This window comes from Melanerpes formicivorus, unplaced genomic scaffold (genome assembly GCF_026170545.1).
Source record: "Melanerpes formicivorus ecotype bairdi unplaced genomic scaffold, bMelFor1.0.p_v2 SCAF_18, whole genome shotgun sequence".
Lineage (NCBI taxonomy): Eukaryota > Metazoa > Chordata > Aves > Piciformes > Picidae > Melanerpes > Melanerpes formicivorus.
In genome coordinates this window covers 7,968,440-7,988,121 of record NW_027142370.1, presented here as the reverse complement: position 1 = coordinate 7,988,121, position 19,682 = coordinate 7,968,440, and the positions used below count along the sequence as shown (strand labels likewise).

Genomic DNA, 19,682 nt, shown 5'->3' with positions numbered 1-19,682 from the left:
TCTAGGACAACAAAGAGACCCTTATAACCTGTTGGATGTTTTGCCATGGACTGATTCAGATCTGTGAGTCATTTTACCCTGGCTTACCTTTAGCTGATTCTCCAGCTCAGTTTCTAGGTGATGCAATCCCAGAAACTTCTGTTTCAGAGACTCCAGACGAATTTGCTGCTGCAGTTCAAACTGAGCCAAAACCTTCTTTTGCTGCAGCACCATCCTGGTCAGGAGAAAGTTAAAAGTACTGATGTTATTCAGTTCAAGGGGGAAAAACAATCCTGGCAAAGTGTACTTAGAAGGTTTTGTAGAGAGAAAGGCTCACAAATGGTATCAAGCCATCCTGTTTCTGTTGGGATAAAAACTTTGCAGTAGATTTTTAGACAGATTTACTCATTTTAATGATCTGCCTTGTCTCTCCATGGGATACAAGCTTCTTTCAGAGGCAGGACTGGAGCAGAAGTTTAGGTTGTTCACACCTGGACTTTGGGAGCTGGATTTCAGTACTAAGTCTGCTTTCAAAACCACTGTTTTGTTTCTGAAGTCAGCTTTACTGTCTGCTTGCCAAAATGACAAGCTGTTAGAAGATCAGGTGTGAGGATAAGGGATTCAGAATTAGGCCCTTCTTTCATGGCTCTTTAGTAATAGGCTGAGACTGAGCCAGAAACATGGTAATACAAAACTTGGCAATTGGGAGCACTGACAACTATATTCTTAGTTTATAATTGGCTGGTTAAAAAATGAATATTAACACAGTAGAACCTGAATGGCTGCAACTTTGCTAAAGCTGTGCTTCTTCTCTTCTCTTGCCTGATCTACCATGAAGAAATGCTGTCAATCACCCATCAGATTCCTCAGGGAAGGAGATAACACAAATTGTTTCTGGCATCTACACATAATGAGGTTGCTAATGTCAGTGCTTACAGAAGGTTAGCTTTCAAAACTTGCTTTCTGAACTCACATTCATAACCTTGCACCAAGGGCAAAAAGATATAAAACAATCTGTGCTGAGTTCAGTAGGAGTTAGGGAAACTAAATTTTGCCATTAACTTACAGAGGACTGGGATTTGACTGTAAAAGAAATCATCACAACAAGAAAATGGGTTTGATTTCTAATGGTTATGAGACCAGCTTAGATACTGAGTAGTTACAGTCCTTAATACCACGTTTCTTCTTGCATGGAAACCAATTTGATTGTATTTTAGTTTAAGACACTAGAATAGATTATGAAGGAAAGAAATGAGACAACAGGTAGAAGTGAATTTATGTGTCAGAATGAATTATAAACTTGACAGTGAAGCCCTTCATTGCATTAATCCATTTCTATACTAACCCAAATAAGGATGAAAGCCAGAAAGTGGGCAATCATTCCTTTCAACTTAGAAGTAACAGAATGTCTAAAAGAAGAATTAACCTCTTTACAGTGTCAAAATTGCAGATGCTCTGTTGCTCTGGATAATAAACCAAGAGGAAAGACATGAAATCATTTAAAAATGTATCATGTTCCTGCCAAGTCCTACAGCTTTTTAAGACAGCTTATTCCTTTGGAGTTACAGGGTGGGATTTTTTGTCTGGACTGCAAGTTTCATGACATCAGTAATGAATTAAATATAATTTTTATTCAATTAACATTTGAGAGATTCCACTCTAAATTTAGTGCAAGTCCAAGGCATTCACTACAATGTTCCCATTACTTATGCTTCAACCTTTTTCTCTTCCTTGTGGTATGCATTTACTCAATGGCAAACTAACAAACACTTTTGAAGTTCAAAGCAGGGAAGATGGAACGTAATGAATTAGACAACATTGGTTCCCATCCCACATTTATGTTAAATTCCTTTCAAACTTTGGCAAATGCTTTGCCATTGTTTTTAATTCTCTCTTTCAAGAGGGCTATGTATAGTTATTCAGTCTGTAATTAATGAGCATCAAAAAGTTAACTGAATGAGAAAATAGTTCTCTGAGATCTAAGGACAGATGTAGTTTGGCAACAGATATTTCTTCTCCATCAAAGACAAATCTAAAATGCAAAACTAAGACATTTATTCAGTTAGACATTTATGTGGCTCTGCAAACATGACATTTAAAAAGGCAGCAGTGCTACTGTCTGCTCTTACCTTTGATGGACTGTGGATGACACGTTCAGGAGGCCTTGGGTCAGTTCTTCTTTCAATGCCAGTTCAATCTCTTGTTTCTTCCTAAGTCTGTTCCTTTCAGCTCTTTCTGCTGAAATAATGTCTTTGTAAAATTTTCTGCTCAGAATGACAAACTCTGTGTTGTGGTAACCTTACAATCTATGTTTCACAGCAGCACAAATGAATCCCTGTTCTAGGTATCTGTTATCTTGAGCAGCAAGTGGTAAGACAATGGTCTGTTAAAACACCCAGAATTATCCTATAGTTAATCTCATGCATACCTTGTAAAGATTTCAACTGTTGAAGCTTTTTCCCTTCATAGCCTTCTGTGATTTTTCCCAGTTGCTGATAGTAGTTTTGCACCAACCTGCTGACATTATTGCTGGTCCCATACACACTTTCTACAGCAGCTTCCACCAGTCTCTCCTGTATTACAAAACACAAGTCACAATTAATTTTCTAAGTCAAAACCTGAAGTGTTTTGATGCAAAACTGAAGAGCTAATCTGAGTTTGTATTTGTATTTTCCTGCTTTGAAAATGTGAGACACTGGCAAGCAGAACATTAGGGGCTGAAAGGGACCTTGAAAGATCAGCTAGTCCAACCCCCATGCCAGAGCAGGACCACCTGAATGTGCCTCACCTCCATGTGGGAAAGAGCCATTCCCCTATGTGGTCAATCTCTATAGCCCACTTTACCTGTCAACTGAACTGTGAGCAAAGTAAATAAGTATCTGTGTAGATCTGCTACAACTTTCCATTACATAGAAAATCCAACTACATATTTTGTAATACTGTTATTAACCTATGAAGCAAGCTTTAGTTTTACTTAATTATTTGTCTATGAATTAATATTAAGCTGTTAATACACAAACACTATTAATTAACCATAAAACCTTCATCAAAGGATAATTACCTCTATTTCTTCCTCATTTTTTGTTATTCTCTATCATCAAGAGCTACTCTCAGTTCTTTTAATGTTCCAGGGTTTGGCTGAATAAAAACTGTTTTGGCTGCTATAGGAAATCACTAAGAAATACTGCACTTCTGCATAAGTGTTAGTCTGCAAGTACTTTGCAAAGTAACTTCAGTTTTACTACAAGTTGTAGTGGTCTCCTGATACTTCCAGGCATAGGGTAGTGCATAAATGAAACTGCATCCATTTTAGCAAAGTAGCACTCATTTTGCATGGGAAACTGCTATTGAACTTTTCCATACCTTGAAATCCTGTCCATCATCTGAATTCTTTTTTCCAGCTTCCTGTCTGGCATGCTGCAGCAGTGTCTGCCCAATCACCTGCTCCATGTGCTGCTGAAGAAACTGAAGGGCTTCTTTGATTTCTGTGACTAGCTGCTGGTGAAATTCTAAGTGGGTTTGCTGTGTTTCTTCCTCGAGCTTCTCCTCCTCTTCCAGAATGTGGGACTCCTGGTAATCAGAAAACTTCCATGTTGACAAACTTACTCAGCTTCACTTAAGGGAAAATCCTACACCCACCCAGAATGTTACTGTTTTAATATTCAGAATAATTTGACTTCCAGTAGGTATTTATGTACAGTCACTCAACACATTTGTCTTTGCAACAAAACTGTTGCCTCTGTCGTGGTATGCACAGTAACAGTTTGCATCCTGTCCCATCATTCATATCCAGGTGATGTATTCCTATCTTTGTATTCTGTACTGTTAAATTTGGTCTGATTCCTATGAAAAAATATGAACACTCTAGGTCAAATATCCTGAGTGCAGTAAGAGATAATTATGGATGTCTTGATAAAGTGCACAGGAACAAGGCAAATAAACCCTGGAATACTTGTGCAATTTGTGAGGTCCACTTGAGAAAAAGTTGGTGTATTGGTACTTAACAGCCCTTCAGAGATGTCATGAAAGCATTTAACAGCACTTGGAAACCATTTTCTCTCTTGGCATCTACAGCATCCTGTGGCTATGAGGTCTAGAGCATCCTGTGGTAGTAAGTTCCACAGCTTCTCCAAACAATTCTTAATTTTGAGCCTGCTATCTAATACCTTTGTGCTGGATGCTCTTTTATTAGAAACAAGTGAAAAATTGTTCTCTATTCATATATTTTATGTCAGTTTTGAAACCTGTGACATTCCAGAAACTACCTCTTTTTTCATGTTGAAAAGTTTTAGTCTCTTGAGGTCTTTGGACCATCCTTGCCACCATTTTCTATGCTGCTTTTTAAATTCACTTTCTACCTAAACTCTCTTTAGCACACAATAGTTTACACTCACCAGCATAACCTGTTCTGTCCTCCTTATGTGTATCAGTCTTCCACAGATTGTCCTCTGTTGAGTTGCTTGCCCTTCTTATATTAATATACTTATTCAAGGCTAAATAACATTGAATTATTCTAGGAGGTTCAGCATTGATGCCTATTTAAGCAATACCTGCTCTGCCCACATTCATCTGTGGAAAATTATGGTGTCCCTATTAATGCTGGGTTACTCTGACATGTTTTTATTTATAGCTCAGGCATATGTTTTTGATGGGGCTTTTAGACAGTTAGAATGTCATTAAGTAGTGTATCTTTGTTTTTAAGAAACCCAATGTCATGCTATCATCTTCAAGATAGAATTCTTTAGTGTTGTTTTGTATTTTATGAGATCAACAGCCAGCCAGCCAGTCTAAAATTGTCACAAGCAGTAACTGATTTTTTATGGCTAAAACTCTGGTTGACTATCTGTAAATGAACTTTTTCCTTAGCTCTTTGTATGCTGGTTCTAGTTTTGGAGGTTGTTCAAAACATGTTTTTTTTTTTTCCCCTCTGACTTTTCACAATTCCACACTTAAGCCCTACTTTGGCAGCAAGGACATATAGAATAGAATAGACCAGGTTGGAAGAGACCTTCAAGATCATCGCGTCCAACCTATCATCCAATGCCACCTAATCAACTAACCCATGCAACCAAGCACCCCATTAAGTCTCCTCCTGAACACCTCCAATGATGGTGACTCCACCACCTCCCCAGGCAGCCCATTCCAATGGGTAATCACTCTCTCTGTGTAGAATTTCCTTCTAACATCCAGTCTAAACCTCCCCTGGCACCGCTTGAGACTGTGTCCTCTTGTTCTGGTGCTGGTTGCCCGGGAGAAGAGACCAGCCCCCACCTGTCTACAACCTCCCTTCAGGTAGTTGTAGAAAGCAATAAGGTCTCCCTGAGCCTCCTCTTCTCCAGACTAAGCAACCCCAGGTGCCTCAGCCTCTCCTCATAGGGCTTGTGCTCCAAACCCCTCACCAACTTTGCTGCCCTTCTCTGGACACGTTCCAGCAAGTCAACATCCTTCCTGAACTGAGGGGCCCATATGTATTTCTAAGCAGTTCTCTGTGAGGTGGCTTTTAGCTGGCCTTGGAAAAAAGTCTGTAATGAAGAGAGGCCAAATGAACAGTGATACCTGGGGACATTTAATTTTTGTTAGGAAACACAGTGATTGCCTCAATTAACAGCCCTGTGGGAGCTAAGTGAGAGGGAGTAATTGAAAGCACATAGCAAGAGGAATGCAGTCATATGCATTTGTATTTTACTATTTTATGTTTCATTTCTTCTGAAGGCTAATGGGAATTTGAGATTTTTACATTTAACAGGACCTGCTTTGACAGAAGTAACAAATATTGGAAATGGCAGCAGGCAGAATTTCCTTATTCCTCTTCCAAGTGCAGAATTAGGGTTTGTATTATGCAAATTAGTATTAGAGTGATGCAGAATATCAGCTCTCATCTAATTATACAGTGAGAGCATGGAGTACAGGGCTGCAAAGTGTTGGATGGGTTCAAACAACTTGCAGCAGAAGTGGGTTGAGCAGGGGCTACCACTGACACCCACTAGGAGAGTCATCTGAGGTTGAAATCTAGAATTAGGAGTCGTTCCAGGTAACTATCCAATGCATAAGTAAATAACCAACAACACTTAATTAATTCACTCTGAGAAACAGTCATAGATTTTGAAAGGAGCTGTGGGAATATCTAGTAAAAAAAAAATACCTTAAACTTCCTCTCACCTCCTCAACCAACAGGAGACGTTACTTGGAAGGCTGTTAAGAGGAACGGATGCTGAGCAGACAGACAGAGAACAAAGAAGAAAGAATAGAAAATGGTGACACTATAGAAGAAATTGCTGGAACTGGTGGAGGGCACAATTTCTTCTGATGCTCAAGTAAGACCTTTTCAAGTGCATATTATGATCCCCAGCAGATTTAGTAGCAGCTTATCTTAAGTCTTTATGTATGTTGGTATTTTTATCTAAAATAGATACAGACACTGTACCTACCACTGCCTTCTGTAACTGCCACTGGTCCTCATCTTGACACAGGGAAGATCCCTTCTGCAGGGTATGTTGCTCTCTCAGTTCCTGAAGCAAGCTCTTCTTTCTGGACAGTCTCATGCGGGCCAGTGCTGCCATTCCAACTCTTCGGAGGGTTAACCATCTGAGTACTGAACACAGCAGCAGTCGGTGTTTTTGCAGTATGTAGTTAACAGACCTGTAAAAAAGATCATTAAAAATTAATCAGGTAAGCTGTCTGCTGACTGGCACAGATGTATTCAGCGAAGCCATTGCTCAAAGACAACAAGAGTTTACCTTTGTTATGTCTTCTCGTACAAAGCCATGCCCTGGAAAGCTGCTCACGTTTAGAGTGGGTATTGCTGTGACAGACTTCTGTCACACTGAAGTTAAAATAAAAGTAGTACCAAATAGATAAATAGTCATCTATAATTACTAATAAAGTAATTTTTTAATAGGAGACTTGAAGTAAGATGAAAAGAGAATGTAATCAGAACCACAGGAAAGTTATTTCAAGAAAACAAAGGACAGCATGTCTGGGAGGCATGCTCTGGAGCGACACTGAAGAGGCCGGTGTTAGCTGGCACAGCTGGCACAGTGGCTGAAGCCATGTTTGTGAGGAATTTAAAATAGGAGAGCAAATTTCAGTGTTGCTTCTGGACCAGGTGAGTGAAATCTGTGTGCAGATTTGAGATAACATTATTTGTGCCTGTATCTAATAGGTGCATGTGTAAGACCTTGTGAGCTCTGAATGCGGTGGTTAGGAAGAGACTTGATAGGGTGCTTGGTGCCATGATTTAGTTGATTACATAGTGTTGGATGGTAGGTTGGACTCAATGATCTCAAGAGTCTCTTCCAACCTGGTTTATTCTACTCTACTCTACTCTACTCTACTCTACTCTACTCTACTCTACTCTACTCTACTCTACTCTACTCTACTCTACTCTATTCCATTCCTATCCCATTCTATTCCTATCCCATTCCTATCCCTATCCATCCTATCCCTATCCATCCTATCCCATTCCATCCTATCCTATCCCATTCCATTCTATAACATTGAAGTGAGAGAAAGTGTAAATGTAAGGTTAAACTGAAAAGTAGAGTCAAAAAAGGAGTGCAATGGCAATAATGCTAATATTCCAAACAGACAAGTCTTCATATTCTTTGATCTTTGAGAATGTGAGAACAATGGCAAATGAAGTAGCTTGATCTAAACAAGCCAGGTAACACAGAATTGTGAAAAAGAGATACTTAGCTATACAAGGATGAGATTAAACTAAAAGTTTCTTTGGTGAATACAGACAGAGGAATCACATTACACAAAGTGCTGGTCAGTGGTACTGCACTTGCCGAAAGCAAAGGCAGAGCTTAATGGTGCTGGATGGAACATTTTATCTTAAAGATTATCCAAGTCCAGTGTGACACACAGAGTGCAAAGAGAGGCTGGCTCAAGGTTTGAAATTACACCACTTGACAAATTGCAGGAGACTACTTTTTCTATTTACCAGGAGTCACAACATCTCTTTCTGAATTTGTCCTTGATACAAACAAATTAGAGTAACTGCCTCTCTGTCTGAAGAAGAGGACACAGTCTCAAGCTGTGCCAGTGGAAATTTAGGCTCGAGGTGAGGAGAAAGTTCTTTACTGAGAGAGTTATTAGCTGTTGGAATGTGCTGCCCAGGGAGGTGGTGGAGTCACCATCCCTGGAGGTGTTCAAGAATGGATTGGACGTGGCACTTGGTGCCATGGTTTAGTCATGAGGTCTGTGGTGACAGCTTGGACTTGATGACCTTTGAGGTCTTTTCCAACCTTGGTGATTCTGTGATAGTGCCCCAACACTGCTTTGCACAAGGTGATAGACACAAGGTTTTATCTGTGTATGCAGCAGTGCAGTTTTACACCAGCACTTACCCATCACCGAGGCATCCTAGTCTGCTTACGACACCTTGAATTATCTTCTCTTGTTTCTCAGACAGGTGTTTCTGCATCACAGCAGACACAGTATATTCCTTTATCCACAGCTAAAAGCAGGAGGGAAAAAAATGACAATTGCAAGATACTCTGGTTTCAGTCATTCTAGTAACCACACTAAGAAACAGGGGCTTATTTGATGTTATTTTGCTAAAAAAAAATAATCATCCCCTTCTTTCAAGAAACAAACTCATACTAAATTAAAGCTATTCTACTTAGGAATATCTTTTTCTCAATGATCAAAAGCTTAAACAGAGCTCACTGAAAAGAAAAGGAGGCTTTGCACTGGTTTGGATCTGCCTTGAGATGCGTATCTCTCAGATTTTCTGGTTTCAGCCACAGTCTAAGAAGAAAAAAAATTAACAATATGGCACAAAATATTGCCTCAAATCTTATCAGCAGCTTGCAGTGGGCTTTTATTTTTCTATTTTAGTTTTTTTTTTCACTAGAGGAGAATGTTTTTATTTTCAGTGAACAAAATAAAGATAGCATCTTTCATCACACTTTCGTGTGCAGTACACAGTGCTAATAGTTAGAAGTGGAGATCGTGTGATTAAGTTAATAGCCTGCAAGTTCACAGCTCCTTCAGGGTCATATGTATCTGAAAGGATTTAATTTTACAATGCTTTGATGGATTTTTCCATTAGACTGTAAACTTTTGGAGATAATGACTAAAGATTTTGTTCAGTATACTGCCAGAATTTAAAGAACAATAAGCCATAAAATGAAACAGTTTTAAGGCCCAAACGCCATTACTGTCAGATGAAGAATGTATTTTAGGATACATTGGCAGCTGGATAAATGCAGGTTGCCTACATTGTGCAGATTGTATGCAGATCTCTGCATTAAAAGTAATGCCCAGGCTCCTTGACAGCTTTACTTCATGTTCTAGCCTCATTCAGAATGGAAGGGACCTTGTCTTCCACTCTTGTAGCCAGCAAAGTTTCACTAGATCATTCTGTCTAGTAAAGAATTAGATGTGTAATTGCCTAAGTGTCGGTGCTAGGAATTGTAGTAGGAGTGGTATTAGGCCTTCCTGCTGGATTTGATAATCTCCTCATTGGGAACCAGTGATCTGTGCAGGGGAGAGGCTTTATCTGTGAGTGCAGAATGAAGTGCAGACACCAGAAACCACGTCATCTTTGGCTTAAATATAAATGTCTTTCTTGGATAGCACCTTCTCTCTTGTATACACAGCAACAGATGTAATTGATCCCTCTCTATGCAGAAAACCTTACCAAAACACATGCTTCTGAGCAGGATGCCTGAGAAGGATGGGCAGGCAGTCAACAACAGAAGACAGATGGAAAGAGTGCAGCTGAGCATGAGAAGCACAGCCTGAATGTCTCTGTGACACCAGGGAGCACACCAGGCTGTTTTCAGAAAGAGCTGCAAGACCTACCTGTGTGGCCAGACCCGAACTGATTTGAGCCTAGGCAATTGTTAAAAATCACAGAGCACAGCAGAGCACAGTGCTTCCCTGACTGCACGCTGAAAGTGTCAAATCAAGGTCTACCAGGTCTCCAAGTATCATCCTGACAGATGGCAAATGCCTGAAGTAATGACTGTATCAATATTTCCCTTTAGCAGCTCTGTGGCTACAGCTTCCTAGTGTTTAACACCTCTCTGCATACATCTTCTGGATTCGTCCCTTTGTATATTTTAATGTCTCTTCAGTTAATAGAAGGGTTGAAAATTACCTTTTACTTTCTAGATGCACTTTGATTTTCAATGAGAGTCTGGCTATGGTTCCATCATTTTTGGAGACCTGGTTGTTCACTAAGAAGCTGCTCTTGAAGGACCTGTCTGCAAGGGCATAGATCACCAAGACACGGAGGACAGGAGACATTGTCTGAATTCCAACTACAATGGTAAGTGATATAATGCAGCCAAGAACCCAAAATTTAGCACCTCTGCTGCTACCAGTATATGCTATCCAAAAAGACACACAGAATGAGAACTAAGATAGGGACCAGTTGTTTATTTCTGTTTACAAAGAAATAGCCTAGTTCTGTAGTCCTGAATACGGCTTCTTTCAAAGGAAAAGAATGAGTCACCTTTTCCACTATGAGAGCATTTAAGGTAAGCCATATGTAACATTTTTAAAAGGTCTCTTTACCTCCCTGAGACCAATGGAAAGCTGAGAACACAGCAGAAAATCCCCCTGGAGCAGTTATGCAACTGAACAGTAGAAGTACATCAGCCACACAAGTAGTAAAAGAACAAAGAGGAAAGGAGGTGAGTTACACATTTAAGATGGAGTTATGCATTGAAGAGGGGATGATAAATAAGGGAGATTGAGATTTGGACCAGTACTAAAGCAGTGTTTTGTTTCAAAAATGGCCATTAGGAAGATGATCAGGAAGGGAAGGATCAGCTGAGAACAAATACAACATGGCATGTTTTGTTGGAAGCAAGGTTCCAGCAGCTAACTGGGATGGGCTGGAAGAGATGGGTATTTTCCCTCTCCAAAATAATAGAACTCACACTTACAGGCATAAATGCAACAGCACAACTCCTCTGAGAATCTTAATTTGAGGCTGCTGGTGTATGGCTGAAGACCAACAAAAAGGAGACAACTATTTCATCAAGCCAGATGGAAAGATCAAGCTTTGTGCTACGCTGATCTTCCAATGCTGGGTCAAGTCATCAGGTACCTCTCCGAGCTTTCCTGTTCTTGGGAACAGCCTTACTTTGCTTAGAGACAGGTCAGTACAGAGTGGAGAAAAATCATGCTGCTGCAGAGAGTCAGTGTCCAAAGGAGAGCTCAGGCTCCCCTATTCTTCCTTTTAACCAGTAAAACCAGTGACAAAAGCATGGTAAATGGGGGAGTAAAGCTCCAAGGAATGCCTGGTTTCTTGAAGAGCCATTCCAAAGAGAAGGCAATAATGTGCACACCATGTCATAACTGGTTAGCTGATACTGGTCCAGTTTTCTGGGTGTTGGACAGAACTCTTACCCCAGTTTTATTCTGCAAGCTTCTTTGTGTTTTGCTTCCTGGCAACAAGTCTGTCACAAGATCTTCTGGAGCACTGCTAACATTAGGTATTACTCTCTGGCCAAAAAGGTGAGAAATATGCCTTTTGTAGGTAATGAAACCCGTAAAATACCTTGAGTTAAACATCAGATACAACAGCAAATTAGATCCAGGTAAGCTCACTCTTTTTTCCCCTCTCAGATGGACTTTTTGAGCACAGACTAAGGCAATCGAAGCAGTGCCAGTTCTCTCTAACGGCCTGTAGATGGGGTGTGATGCACACTGAATGCCAAGCAAACCCCTCAGCCTGGTGCAGCAGCCTGCTCCTTCAAACCGTTGTCCAGGCAGGAAAGTTCCTCTGCAGAAATCATGAGGTAGGGACGATGTGGGAAAATGCTGAACATTTATTTTCATTAGCTGTGCATTCCCATTTGCCTCACTCACATTCTCAAGTATTTAAGGCAGTGTTAAATAAGAAACTGATCTTTTTTCTTTTCAGTTGCAAAAGGGCTTCTGTTCCCCCAAAGGACATATGTTCCAGATATGTATAAATGTTAGGAAAGATAATAAATAAATATGCCTCTACATGTACTGTGTCTGCTTGTCTCTGGTGTCAGTGCCCCCTCTGATGAGCACAGACAGAGCAGGAAAGCTGGATGTGTGCTGCTTCACCTTCCCAGAGTAAGTCAGTTTTACATAAAGTGTCTATCACATGTTTCCAACCATTACAATATGAATGTATAAAAATTAAGAGATACTTATCACTGTGTTCCCTCTTTTCCTGTATACTGGACTCACATGTCTCCAAACAGAGCATATGAAAGTTTGGAGGGTTTTTTTGAACTGTTTATGTAGGTGCTCAAGAGTTGAGGACATCAGACAGCAGCCTTGCCAAAATTTGTTTCTGTGCTGACAAAGCTATCAAACACTGGGGACAGATGTTCAGTAATTACTCTCTGAGTCCTCTATGCAAGTCTACATGCACAGCATATATATTTATTCCACACTGCATGTCAAACTGCCTATCCCAAGTCTAGACCTGTGTCTGGAGCTGGGTTGTATATTTATAGACAAAATACTGCCCACAGTTAAGTGTTTTGGTAATTTTTTTTCTATAGGTCTGGCTTTAGAACCTGGTGCCCCAGAATGTAATCTGGATCTTACTTCTTTTTCTTGCAATAGCTGCTCCTGGAAAAGCTTCCAGCGTCTCTGGCGGTGGGTCTCCCATTTCTCCAGCTGAGGGACCAAGTTCTCCTGCCATTCCTCTTTCAGAAGCTCACATTCTCTTACAGAGAGGCCAGTCACAACAGGCAGGGTCTGAAGAAACAGCTCCATCACCAACTCCTCCAAAGCATGGGAAGCTTTCGAGTACAGCTCCTAACAGAGAGACAAAGAAGGACAGAGAAATACAGGTGAGAAAGTGAACTCCCAGCCCATTTTTGCTGTTTCACTGCATGTATCCATGATGCAACTGAGGGAACCATGTCCCAGTGAAGACACTGGGGTAGTGACCAATCACAGGCATGTTTTCGAAGGTGCTGATATGAAATGCATGACAGAAAGAAAGAAGGAAGAGTTAAAAGGGACAGTACAGCTTTTAATTAGGCAAACCTGACATTAGTTGTGTTAACAGTTGATTCAGTGCCTGAAGGATAGAATTACTCAAATTCCTTCTGATGGAAGGTTCGAGCCTAGGAAAACAAGTATCTTCTGGTGGTTTTATTAAACCTAGTCCCATATGAGTGGTTTTAAATTGTTGAGGCTGTTTCAGCCAGAGGAAGGGTTTGGGTGATTTAGTTAGATGGCATCCAAGCTCCAACGTCTGTTGAGAACACATCACTTCATTTTCAAAGTGATGGTACAAACCGTGTTTGCAAACTTGCTACAATTTGAGATAATCCCTGAAGAGAAGGAGTGAAGGAAAGTAGCTTTCCCCAGCAGAAGAGAGAAAATAAAACCACTGGAAAGGTCATACAGACACTACAGTATTCCAGCAGTATGAAGATCTATTTTTGTGTGAGCTCCACATGATCCTACCAGTCCAAAAAGATCTATTGTCCACTTGCTTTTGCTTTCACTGTAAATCACTGTTAGCTCTCTTGACAACACTTCTGCTTTTTTCTTTTCCTTAAAATATGGCTACTATTTCTAAAACCCTTCAGGATTCCTGTTGTAAGAACAGGCTGCCCAGGGAAGTGGTTGAGTCACCATCCCTGGAGGTAGTTAAAAGATGTGTAGAGCTGGTGTTAATGGATCTCTTTAGTGGTGGAGTTGACTGTGCTGGGTTAATGGTTGGACATGATGACCTTAACGATTCTATCAAAGGAGTAAGTCAAATCTTCTACCTGCTGCATTCTTTTACATACAGGTTTAATTACAATTTCCTATGTGATCAAAATCTAGAACTTCTTAATTGAAACACTAAGAGATTTATTTAGATGTTCTAAACATGTTCTTCTAACTATCTTTACTACTAACTACAGGACAAGTTGCCCTACCTTTACTGGGTGTTTGGAAGTAGAAAAAAAATATTCTTGGGTCTGAATAGAATTCAGAAGCAATCTTGAGGAGTCTGTGGCATTTCTACTGCAGTCTCAAAAGATCTCAGGCAGGGAATTAATGAAATCTATTCTTAAACAGAGTTCCACCTATGGCAGCTAAATCCCTTTGCTGCAGAACTGATAGCACCTCCCTGGCACACTGACAGCTCTAAACTATTATTTACTAGGAAATCTTTTGCACACAACACAAAGAAGGTATTTTGGTACTGGCCTTGATGCCACTTTGTTTAAAGACCAAGTGAATAGAGTTCTGCTTGCACTCCCTGCAGCTTCAAATATAGTGTATACTTCCTTTTGGCACTAGCAGAGTGGGTACATAGTTACCCAGGAATAATGTGACTATCTTTAGATGAAAAGAGATTTGTTTGCAAAAATAGTCTGCTGAAACTGGTGTGTGAAAAGACAAGCAGGTAGGATTAGAATTCCAGAAGCAGTTTTTCACATTAACAGTCCCTTGGAAAATTAAATTACTGGGTGAATACAAGGGTGGAAAGCAGAGGTTCTTCAGGAGTGCTGCAAACTGGCACGCAAAGCAACAGGAAACCTGTTCAGGTGCTTTAAGTCCCTGGGATGGTCATTTTTAACAGGACTGAACAACTTCCCTCTGAGGTCTGTTAGAAATTCTCCTCTGTGCAGGACACAATCTTGCACATACTGGTCTCATCTGTGATCCAGGATCACAAAACACACTCAGTGATGAAAATCACAATACTGACTTCTCTCCAGTGCTCAAAGAAACGCTGGCTGCCAGCTTCTTTAATCTGAACACATAATCACATGGACATTAGACCCCAGGCAGTCCTTGCAACCCAGACCCTAAGGTGGACAGCATGCCCCAGGCAGAGGACATAGCAGGTATGGTGCAGTAGCTACCCTGTTTAAAGCAACACTTGAAAAAGAACAGTGGAATGGCCTTTTAAAATGAGGTAGCAGAAAGCATAAGGTTCCATTTAGGGAAGATTGCAGATGTGATTGAATTCTACCAAAGTGACTCCAGCTAACAAAATAGTTCAAAACTATTTGTACTCTAAGGAATGTACTTGATCTGAACAGCAATCAACTCTGTGAGCAGGGATGGCACACTATGTATTATAAAGCTTGTTTTCTACAAAACAATAGGAAAAGGGTTAAGAAATCCTACTGCTTCCACAATCTTATTTTTGGACTAAAATACCTACAAAATAGTTCTCACAAGCTTCCTGGTATGCCCTCCCTTGTTTTTCAGAAATTTTACTTAATGAAGTGTATTCAGATTGATTCCATTAATAGAATAGCTGATTGCAGTGTTGAATGAACCTGTTTGTAGTACCTGGCAGTCAATCTCAGTGCTTTCCAAAAAAACCTCCAGAGAAATCCATCAAGCATAAAGAAATACCATGGGGTATATGCAGATATAAAATGGGCTCAGATTAAAATGCTGAGGGCATCTGAATTCCAAACAAGGCAATAAATATGTAATTTTGTGGAAAAAAAACAGGGGGAATACACAGCTTATGAGATTTCACTACAAAACCAGAGAACATTATTAATACTGTCCCTCAAATCCAAATGATTAAAAGGTTCCTACATGCAGATGAGAATAAAGGGAACAGTGAAATTGTGAAGCTGGGAAATATATTTAGTAAGGCTGGTTGTACTGTGTTTTCCCTGCCAGCCACTGACTAGTATATATTATCTCCCAGAGGCAACAGCTATTTGTCAATTTGGGATACAACAGCATTTCATCAGAATAATTAAAATTTCTGGTCAAAGCTGTAAAACACTTTTGCACATACCTCCAGAAAACTCAATGGCTAGGATACTTGTTCAGAAAGTAAGAGATGTATCTCCTAAATCATACTGCACCTTCCTAAGGACACAGACCCAATACTCAGATCACGCATCCCATAAATACTTTAAACTTTCTTGGACATCACTGGTCACTAGAAGATACTTCACATTATAAACCTCTGCTAACTGGGGAAAAGCTGATTGCATGTACTCCTTCCTCTCTTCTACATGAAGAACACTGGAGTGCTACTTGCAAAATGAAACCAGAATCCTGCTTTGAAGCATCTTAACAACTCTAAAACACAATAATGTTGAAGTCATCCTTAGCACAGGCTACTGCAAAAAAGAAATTTGATGTCAATGCATTTAAATGGAGGTCCTATAGGAAATAGGAAATTCATTGAAATTCCAGTCTTGCTCCCTCACTGGTGCTTGATTTATTTCAGGACACAGCTTCAAATGTCTTTCTGTACTTCTTTACCAGAAACGTGCCTTTGTAGATAAGGTTATGTCCTTTAATAGATCCAGCTATTAACAGATTATGAATCCATTTAGAGGTAAAACATATTTTCTTATGCAATAAGGCAAGAAGCAAACTTCAGAATTAAGGCTATCCTAAGCAGGCCTCTTCTGTCAGCTTTGGCCACAATGACCAGATCAAATTAAAGCAGTGGCCAAACCCAGAACTAGACTGAGCCTCCCTGGTAAGAGTTCAGATTTCAGCTGTCAGATCATGCTGATTTTTCAGTCTTTTTGAGCTAAGTCACAGGGCAAAATTTTCAAAAGGGAGCATGTGAGGTGGAAGTTTCTGATAGGAATTCCATCTGAGACAAGCTGTGGGTGATTCACCTTGCAAAGAAGCTGACTCGTGGTACTCAAAAATGCAGTCCACACTATGAAAAGCATCCTGCCCTTAACCACATCTCATGAAGTGATGTAAAGTAAGTAATGAAAGAGGAAGTCTCTGAGACTCTGCACTTTTTATTTTGGAAAAAAAGTACATATAATTTTTTCCCTTTTCTTAACAAAGGAAAGCATCAAATACATTGCTTCAACCTCACATTCATGTTTACCTATTCATAAAATGGTTATTGCCTGGCCTGTTGAAAATCCTCATTACTTAATACCTTTCATTCTAAATGTCTGTGCACTTCCATGGTCTGTCAAGTCAAATGAAACAACATCCTGGTGAACTGCTATCAGCAAAGGGGAATTGTAAATGACAGTAAATGATGTGTTGTTATGGTTTTGACATTAAGGCCGAGAAAAAAAGAATGATGTTACCACGGACTATGTCATTCCTAGCTGTTAATTGATTTCCTTTGTGCAATCTGCATGTCTGTTTTCTTCATAATGAATCATTAGCCACCAACCTCTTTTCATTTCTCCCTTTCCTATTGAAATAGGCAGGTACTTCATCAAAAAAAAAAAAAGGAGAAATAAATGATTAAAGGTTAGGGAACACGCGGCTTGCCAGAGTCGAGATGGACTTGCAAGGAGCTAGCCATTCATCTTCTCATGATTATCACAAGGAACAGAACAAGGGCTATTGGGGGGATGTGCTTCTGCTGCCATGTTAGAAAAAAGAAAAAAAGTAAAAACTTGCCAATTTAAAAGCTACCCAAGCCAATACCACAGTGCAATATCCCACGTGTCTGGGTAACTCTGTAGTCTGTGCTTATGAAAATATTAAGCTGAGCCATTCAATTACCTCTGCCACAATTCCTCCTTCAATCATGATAGATTTTGATAATCAAAATCATTTGCCTCCATTCCTCAACTTGCACTTCAAAAATCAGTTATGAAGCCTGTGTCTAGACACAGACTATTCACCTATGGTGCACTATTTTAATCCACTAGTATGGCTGAAAAGTCCTGAGCTATCCTCCAAACACAACTCATTCATTCACTTCAGGCATCAACAGATTCCATTAACCTTGGTTAAATCACTTTTAATTGATTTATTCATGTGTACACAAAACAAACCTACTCAATTATTCTATGCAAACACAGTCAGCTTCCAGATCATTGCTTTTTTTACATATTTATTCAGTCTGGATAATTCTTTGATGTCCTGTAGCACTACAGGCTACAGTAGTGTTGGGATGGTTATATAAATCTATCTTGATGAACTCACAAACAGTTAAAAAGGGGGAAATGAAAAAGAAAAGGCACAGAAATCTGAGAAGGGCTTAGAAGAACATTGTGAAAATAAGGTAAGGATCTTCTCCCACAAGTTAGTGGCACTTAGAGGTAAGTGACATCTTTTCTCCTGTCCCCAGGAATGGTGATGTGAGGACCTCTTCCATATATTTCAATATCACCTCTTGCATTGAGGTCATCCTTCTACTTATTCATGAAACTAAGTCTGCCAGGTTTGCTTCCCTGCTTACTTATATTAGGACAAACAAAGGTAGCTGTCAAAATAGTCAAGTCATTCTAGCACAGAAGTGATGGAGGGTTGAAGGGCCTGAACTTTTTATTGCATATAGAACTTTATTACAAGGTAATAAAGAATCTTGTCAGGTCCTTTTCCTCTGAAACCAAAAGGTTTAATGGCCTTTATACATAGCTGTTAAGGATGATGAGCTTAGGGCAATGTTTGGGCAACTGGGCTTCCACACTTGGCTGAGTGGATTTGTCAGAGTGCAACCCTTGGGAATCTTGTACTGGCTGTCTTCCTTAAGGATTGATTCTGGTTGGTCATCTAAAGTGCAACCTCTGATACAGGTTATAGGGTGGAGGCACCTGTATGCTCTAAGATCATTGCTTTGAAAGCTGCTTATAACTGCTCTTAGCTGAAGACAGGCCTGAGAATTGGACCTAACTGTAGGTAACTATAGCTGCTGGAGCGGAGAGAGAAGCAAAGGCATTGTGGTTGAGAAATACAACTGCCCTTAATGGCAAATTTGCTCTGGCTTTTTTGCCCCAGAAAATGCACAACGTGTAAGTACTGCACTTCCCTCAATTGTAGAAGTCAGAAGGGCTCCATTTACCTACAGTGGGGCCTTGCTCATTTGCATTTTCTCTTCTTATTAAGGTATATTCAGCAGCCCGCTTGCCTAGAACAGTCTCTAGCATCTGTATCTAGGGTTAAGGGGAGAAAGGGCAGTTGTTCATTATGTTAAATGTCACAATAAAAATGTTTTATTATAGAAAAAAAAAAAGTGGAAATGAAGATTTGTGGACCCTCATTCACCATGCCAGTTGGATCACAGTACTTGCAGTTTTTCATGTCTGGCAGTGTTTGTTTAGGTCTAGGGACAAGAGAGCAGCTGTAATAAGGAATACAATGGCTTAAAGCTGAGTGAATTGGCAGGGTTCAAGTTTATGCAGCTCTCCTGGCAACTTGGCAATTCTAGAAACATTTAATTCACCCAAACCAATTTTTCTTTTATGGAAGAGAAAACTTAGCTTAACAGTGCTAGAAGAAATAGCATTTTCAGGCTTGATCTTAGCGTCACTAAAGCAGAGTACACAATAAAGCAAAGCAATATAATTTCACAAATGAGGTGGAACTCTGCAGGGTGAAAAAAATTGTTTGGTCTCCAGAGAGTTCATGTGAATTGAGGATAGGGGTGGAGAAGTTAGTAACTCTGGAGAATGAACTGTGTGCACTAATATCAGCAGACATGTTGACTTTTCTGAAATTAAATAGCTTTGTGAAATTTATCTGCTTTGATTCACTGGCATAGATCTCCAAGTAAACTCTTCCTAACTCCAAAGCAGCAGCTCTCAAATATCCTGTTGCTTCACTACTACATGAAACCATGGCAGAACTGTTTGCTCCTACACACAGTAGCTTTATTTTTTATCAATTGAATTTGAGAAAGTGCCTGTAGACTAATGCTAATTAAGATTCTGTGGGTAGCTTTTCCCATTGTGGTATGAACTACAAGTTTTCATAACGCCCTGATCTGGTCATAATTAATCATGACAAGGATCCTGTTGATCTGAAAGCGATTAGTTCCAGTCTTATCAAGG

At 39.9% G+C, this 19,682-nt stretch overlaps 1 protein-coding gene across 2 annotated transcripts in view; it reads right to left on the bottom strand.

Moving 5' to 3' along the window:
• Positions 1–19,682, bottom strand: part of EVC (EvC ciliary complex subunit 1) — a 45,232-nt gene that overhangs the window by 7,309 nt on the left and 18,241 nt on the right. The window contains exons 12-18 of one of the 2 annotated variants that reach the window (XM_068149494.1): positions 12,532–12,744; positions 8,331–8,440; positions 6,408–6,618; positions 3,343–3,549; positions 2,408–2,552; positions 2,109–2,217; positions 88–214 (exon numbers count right to left, since the gene is read on the bottom strand). In XM_068149494.1, coding sequence (XP_068005595.1) covers positions 88–214; positions 2,109–2,217; positions 2,408–2,552; positions 3,343–3,549; positions 6,408–6,618; positions 8,331–8,440; positions 12,532–12,744 — 1,122 coding nt within the window. The remainder of the gene's footprint in view (positions 1–87; positions 215–2,108; positions 2,218–2,407; positions 2,553–3,342; positions 3,550–6,407; positions 6,619–8,330; positions 8,441–12,531; positions 12,745–19,682) is intronic. The other variant, XM_068149496.1, reaches the window with a different exon arrangement.